The 17,339-nt window shown below is 37.7% G+C and overlaps 2 protein-coding genes across 2 annotated transcripts in view; one reads left to right on the top strand and one right to left on the bottom strand.

Annotated features, from left to right (window-relative positions):
• Nucleotides 1-3,263, top strand: part of LOC141902821 (uncharacterized) — a 36,050-nt gene extending 32,787 nt beyond the window's left edge. The window contains exon 52 of the mRNA XM_074790718.1: nucleotides 28-3,263. Within this exon, the coding sequence (XP_074646819.1) occupies nucleotides 28-150 (123 nt within the window). The 3' untranslated portion in view covers nucleotides 151-3,263. The remainder of the gene's footprint in view (nucleotides 1-27) is intronic.
• Nucleotides 3,264-9,160: 5,897 nt separating this feature from the next.
• LOC141901301 (uncharacterized) overlaps nucleotides 9,161-17,339 on the bottom strand; it is a 29,071-nt gene continuing 20,892 nt past the window's right edge. Inside the window, exons 2-6 of the mRNA XM_074788456.1 lie at nucleotides 16,872-16,947; nucleotides 14,985-15,121; nucleotides 11,723-11,818; nucleotides 10,660-10,949; nucleotides 9,161-10,291 (exon numbers count right to left, since the gene is read on the bottom strand). Coding sequence (XP_074644557.1) covers nucleotides 9,568-10,291; nucleotides 10,660-10,949; nucleotides 11,723-11,818; nucleotides 14,985-15,121; nucleotides 16,872-16,947 — 1,323 coding nt within the window. The 3' untranslated portion in view covers nucleotides 9,161-9,567. The remainder of the gene's footprint in view (nucleotides 10,292-10,659; nucleotides 10,950-11,722; nucleotides 11,819-14,984; nucleotides 15,122-16,871; nucleotides 16,948-17,339) is intronic.

Raw genomic sequence — 17,339 nt, 5'->3', positions numbered from 1 at the left:
TGATTTCTCGTTACTTTTTGTTTGCAGCTGTCGATCCAGCTACAACAGAGCAGCGAATATTGGTCGGACAAAGTACGCGATTTATCGGCGCAACTTGAACGATTCCGTGCTTCGTCGCCAAACCGCGCGGTGTCTCCATCGCATCGATGAAAACCGTTCATCGATATTTATTCCGCCCACGCGAAAATAACGGACGTCTTGAATTTGCCAACAACAATTTTTATAGGTAGAGAGTGTTTATATTCAACTGTACCGACTCAGCAAGGCAGCAAGCGAACAATTTTTACACATTATTCATGATTTGTGTGTAATACCATGCGTGCGTTATGTGGTTAGTGTATATGCTGGACAATACAACTGATTATCCTGCCATCATCATCACGAACTGTGCATATTCCGAACCATATGATCAGTGCAGCAATAGAAAAACGTTTCGTAAAAATGTGGACTAATATGGATTTATGATCATTATCAACATCAAGTTTTTAAAACGGACTATATCACTGTTGTATGCGATTTTCAGGAACTCGGATTTGAAAAGTCTTGTGCTGGACAAGAAACTACCGGTATTGCATTGTATTAATCAACTAACAATAGATAATACTTGCTCTATGTAGTGAGGTGTCGGTTTTACACGTAGTAGTTTGAGGATCTATTGTAACAGGCCCTGCTGTTTTCAAGGATTTAGGCCTGGTTTTAAAGATATTCTCTAAAATGGTTAACAACGTAGCACGCATTTAGAATAGAATGTCTCTTTTTAATAGTAAATTGTTTTAAAAATCATCTTTCTTGGAAGTTTAAGTCAACAAAGGAGCTAAGTGCCATATGAACAATGGGTTATCTTAGAAATAACGTTAAGTTAGCACCTTTCTTCATTTTAATTTCCAACCATTGCTATCATTCCAAAGTACAGTGAAATCTAATTGACACAAAATTCTTGGCACCTTCTAACTTTATCATATGATGTCTGTAAAGGTTATATCAGAGTTTGTTACAACTAGATTTCACTTTTCTCTATCTGTGTTTCAAGTATATAACCCACCTAGTTAACAAAACAGATCAGTAGGTCCTACAGCATTGGTTGATTACCGGTATGTCATGAATTGTTTCTAGTAAAGTTAATTGCTGGTTCAAGGAGATTTTACTACCCAAGATAACCGTATTTAAACCCTCGCTTATATGAATATTTCTCAACTCTTGACAAATATCTCTTTCTAACTTTCATTTTCGCGCTAGAATATATAACCTTCATGTATGACTGTAGTGGTCCCCTATTTATTAACCAGTCGTTTGCTGCTGGGGTAACATTTTAACAATAGTTTTAGTGCCATTTGCTTTTAATTCTATGCTTTGCTTACCAAACCACACTTTTAAATCGGATTTTCCATCTTACTGAATCTTTTAGCACTTAACAATTAATTTTGTCTTGTCCGCCAACTACCATTCTTATCAAATGTTTTATTTTTCACGGGATTGAATAAAGATTTATCTATTGGTTTTTCCAATGATGTTGGCAGGCCTATAACTTCTTTCTAGTCTATAAAAAATATAGTTCAGCTTTTATTATAGTTTTTTGTTTTAATACAAGTCCTTTCAAATCCAGAATGAACACCATCAATCAGGGGTTTAGTTGTTTTTTTGCCACTAGTTACCATACTGTTAAAACGTTTCACTTCTCTACAAATCACTGCAGAAATTTATGAAGGTTCTATATTCTGATTCAGAAAGAGAATATTTTGTCTGAGTATTCTACTATATATGTATATTTGTATAGTAAACTACTCAATCCAGCTATTTTGATAGCTATAAAACCTCTTCATCTCTGTGGAGTATAAACCATCAAGACCCTATTGGCCTCTGAAAGTTTGACTCGCAAAACATGGGGCCGGAATTGCTTTTCGGAATCATTGGATGAAGAGGTTGCTGGATATATATACATTGCTCTGCATCAGTTTCAGACTGATTATCTTATGGCTTCGGAGATTTGTCTGTGTGGGTTTTATACTCGATACAATTTCAATGTGATATTCATTACCGTAATCATTGTCTTATTATTTATACACACACTTATGGAGCTGGGCTCCTGTAAGATTCTAATATATTGCGCAATTTTAAAAGAAAATGCCATTATTTATTTCTCATCGAATTAACTTTCGGTTTTTGGATTGCTAGTTAGCGTGTACATATTTTATATATATATATATATATTATTGTAAAAATTATAACGAAACATTCCATAAATGAAGAAATTATATTTCATCATTACTACCGGTATGTGATGTTATTAACTATTAGTTAAATGACGTAAAACATTTTCAATGAGAAAACTTGAGTGAATATTTCACTCTTTCTCTCAATGATGCACAGAGAATCAATATCCGTTTCCAGGGAAAGTATATATATATATATATACATGTTTATATAGACCGAGTATGATATATGTAAGGGACCTAGTATAGTACAGAAGAGCATTGCGGCCAAATGATTACTTTCTTAGTCAAAATATTCAGATAAAAAGTTGAAATTTCGAGTTACTAAGTCGAAATTTTGACTAAAGTAAAAAAAATCAAATGGCTACAATGCTCTTTCAACTATTGAGATATCTTGTACTGGTATTTGGCAGTTGGGCACGGAACTGTATTTTTTCTCATCTATACCAACTGTTATTAAGTTTTGTCATATCTACATTTGATAGATATACACATAATTCTGTATGTATGTATGTATGTATAGATGTAGTGCGTTTTATTGAGTAGATGTTAATGATGCTCCTTGAGAAAAAAATATCAAAGTAAACTGTCACTTTTCCGAGAGAACTGTCATTAATAAATGATAGGCTTTGATAGCGATGCGATGGAATTTTCTCTAGGACTTGAGATATGTTATTTTATATTGCTCCAAACTTTCCACTGTAAGTAGACTCTCATTAAATATTTATAAGTACATTTGCGTTACAAAATCGTTACCATAGGTGCTAATCAGTGCCCTCCGTTCTACTGGTTTGCCAATATTTATTGCTACTTTCCGGTATTATAGAATTTATAGAAAAACTTTGTAGTGAGAATGCTGCTATGTTGATGTGAAATTTTGCTGATACGAATGTAAAACAAGATGCAACAACATCCATCCGTGATCCATCAATCCATCCATGATCCATCCATGTGTGCGTCAGTGGAATCATGTGTATAATGTGTATACGTACATTTATGATAGTATATCCTTATTAGAATGTTTCTGAAGTAAATAAAATAAAAGAGTATAAATTTTATATATGAATTAAGTAGTTATGTTGCATTCGAATTTTGGGGGCAGAGGATCTTGAAAACGGGCAGTTCTCTTGGAATTGAACATAATATTCGCAAAAAGGGCACTTTTCGAAACATTTCTAGCCCCCGCTAGATACGGCCCTGGTTTTTTCCGGGTGGCTTGGATTGCCAAGGGTTATCCTAGGTTCGAACCCAGCGAGTTGATTCCGCTTAGTTCGCAAAACCAACGCCACCAAATTGGGTGGCAGCACCGTACGGTCCCCTAGCGGAAAATCTGATAACTAATCCTACCCAGCGAGCCATTACATTAGTTCACAGAAACTCCGCTAGGGCACCGCACGGTGGTGCCATCTGCATATACGGTTACCTCATCCTCGCTTGCCAGGGGTCCGGTATCGTTACCCGAATTCACTTCCACCATTTCGGGGAACGGCTTTAACTTAATGAGTTTGTATCCCTCGACGGATTAAGATTCTCAGCACAATCAAATCGGGTGTTATTATTCTTTTCACGCAAAAATTCACCAAGCGGCAAGACATCATAACCAGAAAATAGAAATATCTAAATTGAACAATTCACAAATAAAGAATATGTCAGTTCATATCACCCTTAAATTAGATTATCAAGTAACTTTATTATAGAATATTTTTAGAAACTGGCTTTTTTCGCAGATTTTTAATTAAAGAATTGTGTCTTACAGTCGTTTCTAATGGGTTGCGCATCAGTTTAGTATATTGTAATTATCGGAAGAGTCTTCCGATAAGACAGTTCGTGTCATGCATATATTGGTCATACCCCGTCAGTCGGGTGTTAGAACGGTGTAATTAAATCTTTCTTTCGGAATGTGACAGCTAGCTATTTTCTGGTACCGGTAATTTATATCTTTTTCAGGATTATTGAATGTACAAATGACGTACAAGTCATCTCCCGTCGGCTTTGGGAGGTAATTGCTACGGTTCTGTCGTACAAATATTTTTATTAGGGACTTATTAAATGTTAGTAAAGAGTATATTTGTCGTTTACCTCCATCTACACTTGTTTCGCTTTGATGGACGGCCATTAATGACGTTCCTATCTGCGACAAATTATGGTAGATTAGCTAAACATCAAAAGCCTCTGTTTTGACAGCTTTGTCTAGTAGTGTGTGCGTTTTCCTAAAGACGTTTCTCTTTAATTTTCTTACTTCGTATCTTAAAAGGAGTCTTTTCGCGCATAAACCCTGTGGTGAAACAAGCCATTAGTGTTGAATTGTAGCCCCGCAGAGGGATGAGAAAAACATCAGATAGCGTATAAGAAACCAGAAAATGCCAAATGTATCAGTTTTCAGAGAAGTCTCGATTCCATTTTCAATAATGACATATTTGCGACATTTCTCTTAAAGAAACCTTTTCTAGTGACTAAAATATTCCATAATATTGGCATTTTGATAACAATGAAATACAGTTTTTATGGTAAAAGTCTGTACAACATTGAACTTGCAATGGAATGAAAATTAATTATTCGAGTTGCCGCAAGCTCGGAGACTGAGCGCCATGAGGGCGATGTTTAATTAAAACGAGCTTCAGGGGCTGTTAGAGTCCACATCGAAATTTATTATTACTGTAAATGACGGGATTTTATTGTCCTGGTAAACTCGATGGAAAGTGATAGAAGGCTCAACAATATGGACAGCACTAAATAATTGAACGATTTGTCTATTGACGCACGTTAATATCGTATGCGATTAATCAGACTACGACACACTCCGCAACCAGGCACAGGACCATGTTAAAAAACCTTTCAACCCAATATTCTTTCGGATTTGACCGAAATAGCCCCATACACTCGGAATAAAAACTAATCGAATTATTGGACCCTGTATTACCAATCAGACACTCTGCAATTTGAATTCAAACGCCAACATACTTTCACATCGAAAAAGCGTATATACCTTCAATCGTGACAATGGTCTCTGATCAAGCCCGAAGTGATCAAATTGATAGATTTTGTGTTTTGAAGTATAATCATGGTTTCTAATTCTTCAATACGTTTCATCAGTTTCTCTGATATTTACTTTCTTCGTTATCTCCGGATCTATTGTGAAATTGCGTACTTCGGGGCGTCAGTAGATGGGTTTCAGCGTCATAATCTCGACCCACAGAACGAAAGGACACGACGACTTATAAAACCGATGAAACGTTCGTTTTGACGTATCACATTGCGCACCTCCGGAAAGATAACGGGATTACGAACATTCTTTTTTAAATAATTTGCCGTCAGCTTCTAGAGCAAAATCATTATCTAATGGAAAAAGAATTATACCATGAGGTTATCCCACCTACAACATGGCAAGGGATATTTTCTACGGTTATCGCTGTTTTTCTTAAACTGATTGAGAGGCATAAATTGATTATAGTAATGATAATGAGAGTTTCTTTCTTGTATATGAAGTGCACCTTTCCATGGTTATCCCAATCTCCAAATGCAGTCTCTTCAATATAACACTATTTAAACAGCGATGTTCTCAATCCGGACACGAAAAGTCATTTCTAGCTTAAAGTTAAGGATAAAGTACGGGCATCCATGCTGGTCCACACTCAGTCTCTCCCTTCAACTATGAACGTATGAAATAGATGTACGTCCATGCTACAACTTAAATCAAAGCCAGAAAACTACTTTATCAAAACAACGGTATCTCAGGGTCACACCTAACGATGATCTCTAGGGTGAGATCGAAACGTCGTGTCTTTTAAATATTTTAGATTTAATAAATAAATTCTGGTTTTTAAATTCTTTTAATCTGTAAATAGTGGGATTTTATCTTATTATCCGTTCACCACGTTTGAGTGTGGTTATCGTTCTATAACGGTATCTCACTTGTTAATTAACACTGGATTATATTATGGAGTACTTTGACACAAGCCTGACTCTAATGGGGGGTGGGCACGACTGGCTTTTGAAGTCCATAGTCGCAGATGCTTCATGCTGAACATGTAGAGAAATTATAGTTGGAATGAATCACTGAATGAACTAACTTGAACCTAAATAATTTGAAATAGACAATCTTTAAACAAATTTGCGAGAGTCATTCTTTTTCTTTATTCTTCATCATTACATTCGGATATAATCTTCAATAAAGAAATGTACACATATTTATTCATATATAATATATTCATATATTTCATTTTATTCATTATATTATTATTAAATATACCCAAGACATATATCTCTCCGTGCAAAACACGTGAAACCAGCTATCCGACTCACTACAGGGCCGGCAGCAGCTTCAAAACTACTGAGGTAGAAAATAGGTAGATTGCACAATGTACATCGTCTCGGGCTGATAGAATGAAGCTCTTGAAAAATCCCCTTCCACAAGTATGTTCCGCGAGAAGTTGAACTCCTGAATGTATCAAACATAAACTGAATTGGTCTGATCGTGGTCTGATTCGGGAATTCAACTTTTCTAAGAAATTGGGCCAAGTTTCAATTGAAAATTCTACTAATTCCAGATCATGATGATATTATCACATCTGACTGAGATATTTTTCACATCTATCGGTTTACACGTGTGGCAGCATTACAATGTAACACAAAAAAACTCCTGTTACCTGTACATAATTACACAAGCTCAATAATCCGTAGATTTAACTTAAGTGATTGTCAATAAATATCTGAATGCATTGCCGTATGCACTTCTTATCGGGCGACTAACTTACAACATTATCCTTACTGAAAAAATACCACTGTATACAAACTTCCCCATATATGCATCATGCATTATTCAAGGGATATCATGTGTAGAAAAAGATGTGATGCTTATTTTACGACGAGCAGTTTACCGACCTGCTCAATTTCATATATAGGAAGAGTTGATGCAATGAAATGAAAGTTGATGCGATACGGTCTTACGACTATATTGCCATCCTTGGAAAAAATTACAGCACAGTTAATCACATTATCTGCAAGATTGTCAAAAAGTTCAACACATTCAGTCGAAAACAATTAAGAGAAAACATCTTGGAGCTCAGATCATCATCAAGCTGACATTCAATATATTTTGTATTACCGCACTACTGGACTATGAAATCAACCCATATAGAGGTGAGTACCATTCTGTCATGATACATGGATCTACCATTGATGTGGTAGATTTAAGAAGAGAAATCGATTTTCCTCGTGTACACGGACCAAAGGGCTGAGTTATATTAACCTACATAGGTGCGATCACATAAGTGTTTTTGGCCTGTGCCAACATTCACATGGTTGCCAAATGGGCCCGTGCCTGTTTGACCCCACTAAAAACGTGGGACCAGGCCCGAGCCAAATCTTAGCATGGGACAAATCATTGCATGTGAATTGCAACTGGTTCCGGCAGTGACTCACTTCGCTTTGAGCATTGTTTAGTATCGAATGAGTGGTTTACGTGTAAGTGAGCTCTCTAATTAGGCAAGGGCCAAATTTGGCTCGGGCACAGTATCTCCGAGTGATCGCGGCTTATGTGGTCCTATTACAAATGCAGCCCATTTGTTGGGATGAAGGCGTAACGGTACTACATTTACATAGATAACGCACAGGTAATGCAAAACTTTTCTCAATATGTCTCAAGAGATTTACTCGAGGAAATCTCTAACAATTCCCTGAATGACGATGCTGGATATTTAGAAAACGGAGATTCTTTAAAAAGTAGCACGCAGATAATCTCCGTCGGAATTCATCAGCTTAAAGAGCGAATTCATAATTTTTTTTCAATTTTCTACAATAAGCATTAATCCATTATGAAAACATGGAAAAAAAACTCCAATACCCGAAACATGAGATTCGAAAACAGTTTACAGCGCACGTACTGTCGTTTTTCAAGTATCATTCACAGAAACTGAGAGCGTCGTATTACGCACTAATCATAACTAGAACTGGCCGTTTAAAATGTAATGATGTTTGCATCTTGTCAGCACAGCGTATGATGCGCACAATGCCTCGAGCACGAATCCGATGGCAGGACTAATATCCATGGCAGTTTTTAATTAATATTGAGTATCACGCGAGTTTATGTTTCTTTACAAGAGAAACAACGACATTTTCATTACCTCTAACGCTCAAAATTTCGTTCTGATGAATTGAATATTCGTATTTCGTGATTCTAAATCCTGAGTGGAAAAAATTATAACATTTTGATTGTTTCATAATCTTTACATTTGTGGTACTGGTACGTGTAATAACATTTCATAGCAACACTGAAACCAATCTTAACTTGAGGAATATAGACAAATTCCCACTATCTACAAAAATCGAATGAAAAACAATTGTTTTTTAGATGTTCTCTACATCACCAGAAGGTAATAGCGAAGAATATTTCAGCATCTTTATCTATGTATTTTTACACTACATCTATGTACAGAAACCCTGACAACTTTGTCCGGAATCAAGAATATTGAAACCTGACTGAAAGAAAAGCAGGGACCAGTCTTATAGACAAGGGTATCAAAGTTCACTCGAAGGTTGAGATGCTAACTACCAGAGTAATAAAGGAAACCATGGACTTAGACATTTTCACTTCTTCCCTGGGGTTAAGTCTGATAAAACAGGCCCCTGGTTTTCATCTTTTTAGCTTATAAATAAAACATTTGAACTGTACAAAACAAATACGGGTACATATTTTTAGCATTACAAAAAACATTTTTTTTTCAAATTTCAATTCGCATTTGAGAGGAGAATTATGACAAAAGAAACAATTCTTTTTAGGCAGAACCATTGCCACTATATCTTATTGGCTGTACCAGTGGCATATTCAGTGGTATGTTCACCAATGTTTATAAACACTAAAATTGGTTTTTTAAATGCTTTCTAACATCCTGTAATAAAATACTGTTACGAAAATCTTTTTTAAAATTTTGATTTCCAAATTCGGCGAACTCGGCGAAGTATCAGTTCAAAAATGTGTAGGTAAACTGAATTTCTTAATTTGAAAGAAAGTGTAGAAAGCAATCTGTAAAGGAGACCCGAACTGATTTACCATAAGCATACTATAGAATAGTGAATTTTACTCAAAAAGGCCCTAGCAAAGAGTTTTGATACACATATGTGTAGTATATGATGAACATCCATAGGATATAACAATAATTCTGAAGTTACGAATTATGAAGACTTATGACGATCCAGGCAATAATAATCAAAGCTACCCATTGCATAAAACAGAAGCACAGTAGTTGAAGCGAAACCTGTCGACGCGATGTCGCCATCACGACCGCGATTGAACTCGGATTTTCCGTTCAGCACCGAAGCGGTGTGTGCGGTGGCAGCAGCAGCGGCGGCCTGATCGTTATCAGGTCTCGTTGTAATGATGATAATGATGATGATGATGGTGTTCGTGCATGTGATGATGTTCGTGTCTTTGAACGATCATCATTTCATTGTACGAACAACTGCCGGTGACCGTGGTAGCCGCGGCGGTCGTCACCTCCTTCGCCCCCCATAAATCTTCGCGTTCGATCCACTCAGCGACCTGTTTCATCGCCAAATGTTTATCGCGCGTGTGCCGGTGGTGCCGGCGCGAGTGATGGGGCGACTTGTCTTCGCCGGCGCCGCCGCCCTGCGTTGGTAAACTAACCGGCCGTTTGCTCGCTTTCAAGGGAACGGAACTATGCCGGTGAGTCCGTACGCGTCCAGAATCCGGTTCGTGCGAGCGCGATCGTCCGTGCTCCTGAGTTTCCTCTAATAGTCGGATATAGCGTTCCATTGAAACGTTGGTTTCATTTTTCACGTCCGACGATCGTGACCGATGATGTTTTTGATAATGTTCTCGCGTACCGTGGTGTTTTGACTGTTTCGAATGCGACTCGTGTTTGTGATTGTTGTTACTATAGTTACACAACACGGCTGGTACCGTCGTCGTCGTGTTATTGTTTTCAACTCCGGCTAAATCCAGGTAATAGTTACGCCGATCCTGACTTTCTTCGGCCGTCGCGTGATTCGTATTTTTCTCGCGATGCGCGTGGCGATGTCGAGGCGGTTCCTCGGAACTGCCGCGTTGATCACAATTCTGCCGTCTAAAAAAGACAAGATGGAGTCAGATGAGTTTTTCACATAATGTCAGAAATCTTTTCACGACTTCAGTTAATCAAGGATAGCGAAGATTCCTCGATGACGGTACAAATATATAACTTTTTCACTATTACACCAGTAATGAATAAAGGGATTGCTTTTCAAAAATTTTCATAAACATTAACAATAAGTATTCGCTGTGATATCAATAATTTTAAAAATCAATAAGTAATTTAATAAAATTAATAATTGATATTACATACACATAACAATCTGAAGAGATAAACAAATTCTGTGTTATATATTTCAATGTAAGAGATATATCTACGAAGGTTGAAGTTCTGATGAAATTTGAAGAGTCAGTTTAACTTACTTAATGTTTGTATGCCGATGATGGCGTTCGATGTTTTTCTGAATCATTTCCACCAGGTGGCGTCGATGCTGATCACCCGAACTCGTGCGCTTCGATTTCTTTTCGTCGTTCGGCGATGAAAGGTTGTTCAGTTTGAAGTTCTCTTGACCGGACAGTTTCGTCGCGTTTTCGCCTTTGCCGCCTTCAGGAGCGACGGTCAGTTTTAAGCGCAACGTTTTCGAACCGCTGTGACTGAGTTTGATCGACGAACCGACCGCGTCGCACAACGATTTCATCAGACTCGATATGTCCTGAAATACGAGCACACACTACAAAACCTGACAACGAAATCATTTTTTTTCACATACGAGTACCATACAAAACTTAACTAGAAGGGAAAAGGGAGAGATTTAGTGGATGGTCTTTGGGATCCGGACCCATCCCACTGAGCCCTTTTCGTCAAGACAGAGATAGTAAAAAAGATGCCAATTTGACATTCATCCTCTCGGAATTTGCATCTTTTAAGATGTATTTCTTCAAAAACATCTTAGCACTGAGGGTAGGAGCCCGCTAGTGGCCTTTGACATGCCTGATTTATCCGAGAAATGCCCTGTCTTTTCTTCTGGACCCCGATTTCCTAGATCCGCCCATGAGGAACAATGGTAAACCCATAAAATGTTTGAATTTCAAGCTGTAAAACATTCACTGAAACACTACTTGTATATTGCTGTTTGCTGTTTAAATAAAAATGCTATAATGTCATAGGGGAGTGTAGCTGAGCTGGAAATCAGATCAGTCATGATACAAAATTAGAAAATACATTTCGTTATTTACTTGATATTTTTTACTCTGACTTCTTTATCATTGAATATAACAATAGCAACATGCCTTACATCTTTCGCTGAAACACTACCGGTATACATTTTAGGATTATATTATATGCCGTTTAAAAAGGCTTTAATGTCGTAGGGTTAGTTCCACTAGTTGAGCTTGATATATCAGTCATGATACAAAATCAGAAAATGCATTTCTTTTTTGACTCATAAATGAACTTTTGGTATTCAACAATAGCAAAATGCCTTACATCTTTAGTTATCTTTCCTCGGCCATCAAAGTCATAAAAAGTGAAGGACCATTCTTGTTTTTCAGACCCTTCAACAGACACTCCGCACTCAAACTCCTGAAAAAGATAGAAACAACTTGTCAGAAGATAATTACTGGGATACGTACATGTATCAAACAAATTCAATTAGCAAAGGCCGCTGGCGTAATTCAGCTCTTCAATTATGAACTGATCATTTGATACTGAAGTTGGAATTATCAACTGCAACCATTTCTATTTTCACTGAAAACATCGCGCAATTTCTTAACAACAAATTGAAACTTTCTTTTCCGGCACGGCGCCATTCTAAGATATCACGACGCGAAATGCGCTGAAATGAGAAAAAAAACCCCGACGAGGAAGGAGATTTCGAAAGCTATTTCGCTTTCATAAAGAAAATAAATCATGTTCGGTAATCAGGTGCCACGCGTACAGGATACTAGTTATTATGGAAGTGATGCATTGAACCGCGGGTATTCGCTATCGCCGAGAACCACCTTTGATCCGCTCAGAATCCCGGAAATGGAGTAACGCTCAAGTGGCGCAATCCTAATTACAACAGCCACCCAGCCTTGCGTCAGGAAGCTACGCATCAGTCGCGCCAATTGAAAACTCTTACGACGACGGCAAAAAGTCCGTTGGCTCGTTGACAAGGCCGATCGCTATCTCACCGAAGCATTTTTCCAGCTGGTGTACTGAATAAACTTTCAAAGCTCGATTCAAATCAAAATGATTCGATTCGAATCAGCCCCTTCTAGTTATTCTAAATAATCGCTGCTGAACAATTGTCCAATTTCGAAATATATCTGATAAACAGCTTGACATTTCGAAAAACGGTAATTCAAGGTATCACCTATTCACGTCTCGTTTCGTCGCCGAGAAAGAAAAAGATTCGAGATAAAAGATCTGTTTACTGCGTACAACATGATTACATTGTATAATTAGATCGCGCTGGGGAGAAAAACGGTCTCCGTTAGAAGTCATCCGCTACAAAGCTAATCGGTCCCCAGTCGACTAAGTGTGGAGAATATGGCTTCGATAGGTGATACGAAATGAAAAGCTCAAGTAAATAGCACCGCGCGGTCTTCAAATTATCGAACTATCTGCTACTCTGACCAACAAAGGATTATCATCACTAAAGCCGTGTCCACTTTACATTACTTAAAAATGGTCTTAATTTGGTCCGTTCCGATCTAGAACGAACATTCACACAAGCAAAATTCTAGCAAAACTAGTCCATTCCAAATTGGTCCATTCCGTTTTACACGCTCTGATTTGGTCCGTTCCAGATAGCGACCCATTTGGAACTATCTAACTAGTGGTGGTGTGTAAAGGCGCCTGTGACATTACATAAAAGGTTAACGCCAAGAAGTAAAAAAAACTTTATCGCTGAATCACGTCATCTGTAGAACAAGTAACGAAATGACTCCTGCGTGTTGTATCCATGGTTACTGACAACATACTTAGACTGACTAAAACGTGTGAAGTTATTCATTCTAACCCTGGTAATTGTCTCAGGTTGTAAATTGACTGTGCTGAAGAAATTATTGCGTAGATTAGTTGAAAAGAGAAAAACAAGATTCTGTTACAGACATTGAAAAATGCAAGATCACTTTCCACCCTTCAGGAGCTTGCTTTCACCTTTCATCCGCTATCATTCTAAAAGATGATTTGAAAAGTGACGAAACGACTGGATGCCAAATCAGACTCGATCGCCTTGAAGTAAATTAACAAAATCATTGTTGATCAAAATTTAATCGCAAACCAGTTTGAAGGAATATTTCTTTCAAGAAATCTCGAAACCCAATCGCAGCGAAATGTACAGGACTATGGCCTACGCATGTACACGAAATCGGCAATTCCGTAGACAACAACAAATTAATGCCGTAATCATTAAACGGGTTCTTTGATACGGAATAATAGTTCACTGGGTCGATAAAAATAGATAAATCAGCCACGTTCATGTTTTTTTTTTCTCTATGGGAGAAAGAGAAAACCATGGAATGACAAATTTACGACATGTTACGTCATCGAAATAAACAACTACTCGGTCAACATCTAAGAAACTCGGTTTAAAAGAACGGCGAATATGGGAACGGCTTTGCGTAGATCACCGGGTCGCCCTATGAAAGTAAAACGAGGAATATGTTTTATGGAGCAACGTTAGGCTTATAAATTACCGGAGTTTCGAAGGCAGTATTCAGAGAATTTGCTTTGAAGTTTTCGAACGGCGCATCTGCTGCTCGTGTGGTTATAGTAGTAACGATAAGTTACACCAAGTGCAGCAGCAGCAGCGGCAGCAGTGTAACTACTTTTTCGAATAAAACTGAAATTATTTACTTCATGCAATAAATGTCAAAGTTTTCGATCCATTCAAAAGAATTCTTACCGATCAAAATGCGCCTAGAAATATTTCCATACGTTCTAATGTAATGAATTATAGATTCAACTCCCTCGTGTCAATTGTGAATTTGAGTATGAATCTCAATTCAAAGATCTTGAGCTACCTACTGAGTATATCTAATCCCTGTGCACAGGCAATAGTGCTTTGTTTTTCCAGGTAGCTCAGGAATATACATTAACTGAGCTTATGGTTTATCATTATGTAATGCGGTTAACAGATCATCATCAATTCCCTGCATGATAGATGATAGATGATACTTCAGTCTGCTAGGACAGGTAAAGTACTTAATAATACCACCTAGGTAAAACTTTTCCCTGATACCAGTAAAACTGGAAACAACAGATGTGTGAATGCAATAGGGCATGTAGCTACCAGTACGTGCCTACTATGGGACACCAGAGACCTCCAAGGGGATACTTTCCCATAGAGTGGTCACGATCATGGGCACTTATAAACCAAGGAGTCTTGGCTTGCGGAAAAAAGGAAAGGGAAAGAAGAAACCTTAAACTTTCATAAAGACTCCTTGTAAGGGGGTTGTTAAGTGTTGTATATACATGGTTTATCGGCGCTCTATTCGTTAGCTTACACTAAGAAGATGTCGACGAAACCTTAAAAAGAAGAATCCCTATAGAAAGATCGACACGTGTGGCAAACCATCAGACTTATCAGTCATCTGAATTCACTCATTCATGATCTTTCTTCTCGTGATGCTGTCATAAGCATCTTATGAATCGACGAATACGTAATTATATTTTTGTAGAGCATTGCCTGGTTACACATTTGCATCCACAGGCATAGCTGCAACTTATGAAATATATATTTCATGCTTAACCCACTTACCTCCACATTTATACTATCTCCAATTTTGGTATTATCGGTCTCGGATTCTATTGGCGTTTTGTCGAAATCTTTCTCAAACTCGTGGTCTATAGTAAGTATTCTGGTTGTGTTGTTTAGTTTCTGAGGTGGCAGAACCACTGAAATACAAAAACAAGAAACATTTCATTTTCGACATTATCCTCCTTTGCTCTGGTAAGCTATTCCCGCCAAAAACATTTAGGATAAAACTGAAATGCATTATTTGCAATTAGCGCTTCAAGCATAAATCATATCTTAACAATTTCTTCATAAAATCAATTAAAAGCTGGAGATCTCATATTGCTTTATATATTCAGAATCCAAGTCGATCGATGCATTTCAGTGGCTTCGTAGGCTTTCTAAACTCTCGCAATACAAACGCATCATAAGTATTGATTTCAGATCAATAGTAGAAGGTTGATTGATTGACAGGCAGGTGGTATTATATAAGCTACCCCCCTGGAGGGTCAAAACCTACAGAAGTAAACCTTTCTAACACGTCTTAATGTGAATCCCACTGCTGCCATATTGCTCTACACAGCACAGCAATTAATGTAAGGGTATAATCGATATTTTTCAGTCTAATCATAAGTCCAATGTCAATATAACTCTTACTAGGTATATGTCTTCCGCAGAATAATTCAGAAATTGTCTGCTTATCTCATTAGCCGTAATATTTGCGTTAAAGCGACTTTCCCTCGCATATAAGCCGCTACCCGACCAAAAACGTCGGACCAGGCCCGAGCCTAATTCTAGCACCAGGCAAATGATTGCATTTGAATTGCAACTGTCACCGGAAATGATCCACTTCGCTTTGTTTGAGTATTGTTGAGTATCGAGTGAATGGTTTGCGTATGAACGTGCTCTCTAATTAAGCACGGGCCAAATTTGGCCCGAGCCGGATCGGTGCCAATTTGGCCTAGGCCAAATCTTCTCCGTGTGATCGCGGCTATGAATGTGACAAGACCACAACCAGGAACCCCACCTACATCAATGAACAGTTACCCACAGTAAAGCCTAATTCATACAGAATTAAGATGTGTTCATATGAAAATTTGATTACGACAATATCATAACCTTTCCAGATTGGAAAGCCTAATATCATTCTTCACTCGAGATAAAATTCTGATTCTCTCAGTAAAAATTCTTGAAGAAGTCTAATTTTAGTGGACGACTTTCATTGGAAAGACAAGGATTGAAGGTTTTCCGACAAAGAAGTGCTGTTAACTGGTGGATCAGCTTACAAGAATTAACAACTCGCAGTTGGCGTTTGAAAGGATGAAATTATTAATATTTTTACAGATGCATGTGGGATATCACTACCACCTGAAAATGATCTGATATTCATATTACCACTTGTCGGAAATAAAATAACCAATCTGCCGTTATGATTCTTCGCTATACCATATGATCGGATATAGGAAACTGGGGCGCAGCAGTTGTGGCTGTGCATCGACTGATACACAGATGATAAAAGTATCATGAAAATGACTTGAAGGAATGACTCGAATAACCGAAAGGGGCGGATGAATTCAGATCAACAATAACCAAAAGGGGCGGATGAATTTAGATCAACAATAATACCCTTTAAAAAACATGAACTGAAAATGTTATAGACAAATTTTCAGAAGAAAACAATTGAAACTATACCAGCTACAATAATTGATGAAAGACCATCACTGGTCAAATGTCTAAAATGCTAATCACTGATTACTTTTGACGCCACTGATCTAGCCCCCTAGATGAAATGATCTGGCAAGAATGAAAAAAATAACTGTCTCTAACAACTGCTACACGGAATAAGAACCGTATTTTCAGGCTCTTGCTCGTCGAAATGTAAGTCGAGCTACGTGGAATCAGGTAACTTACCCTTCAGTGGTATCTTCTCTTCATCAGCCAGCTTGTCAATACAGTGATCTCCACGAGTTAGACAGAATGAAAATTCCTGTAAAGACACAAGATAGAAAACGCGTTATGATAAGTGACAATAACAAGACTTTTTTTAATGATCAATCGACCCCTTACAATAAACCACCATACAGGTTAATTTCTCACACTGTATAAAACGTGATATGTTTTAGCTTGCTATTGTCCAAAACTCACAGTGTACCATAACGTACAAGATCATCCTGCGTTTGATTCTCGCAGCGAGAAGAAAATGTCAACGCAAAAAAGTATTTCTTTTTCTATAGAACAAGAAATAATAGAACCTCGAGTTACACTACATTATCGTTGAAAGTGCTTCAGCGCTCTCAAAATGATGGTTGGTTACCTACTTGCCAACATCACCGGGTATAACGATGATAATACATTACAGCACATCGAGGCTGATGCCTC

Source organism: Tubulanus polymorphus, chromosome 3, assembly GCF_964204645.1.
Source record: "Tubulanus polymorphus chromosome 3, tnTubPoly1.2, whole genome shotgun sequence".
Taxonomy (NCBI): Eukaryota; Metazoa; Nemertea; class Palaeonemertea; order Tubulaniformes; family Tubulanidae; genus Tubulanus; species Tubulanus polymorphus.
This window is presented reverse-complemented; position numbering and strand designations above follow the sequence as displayed.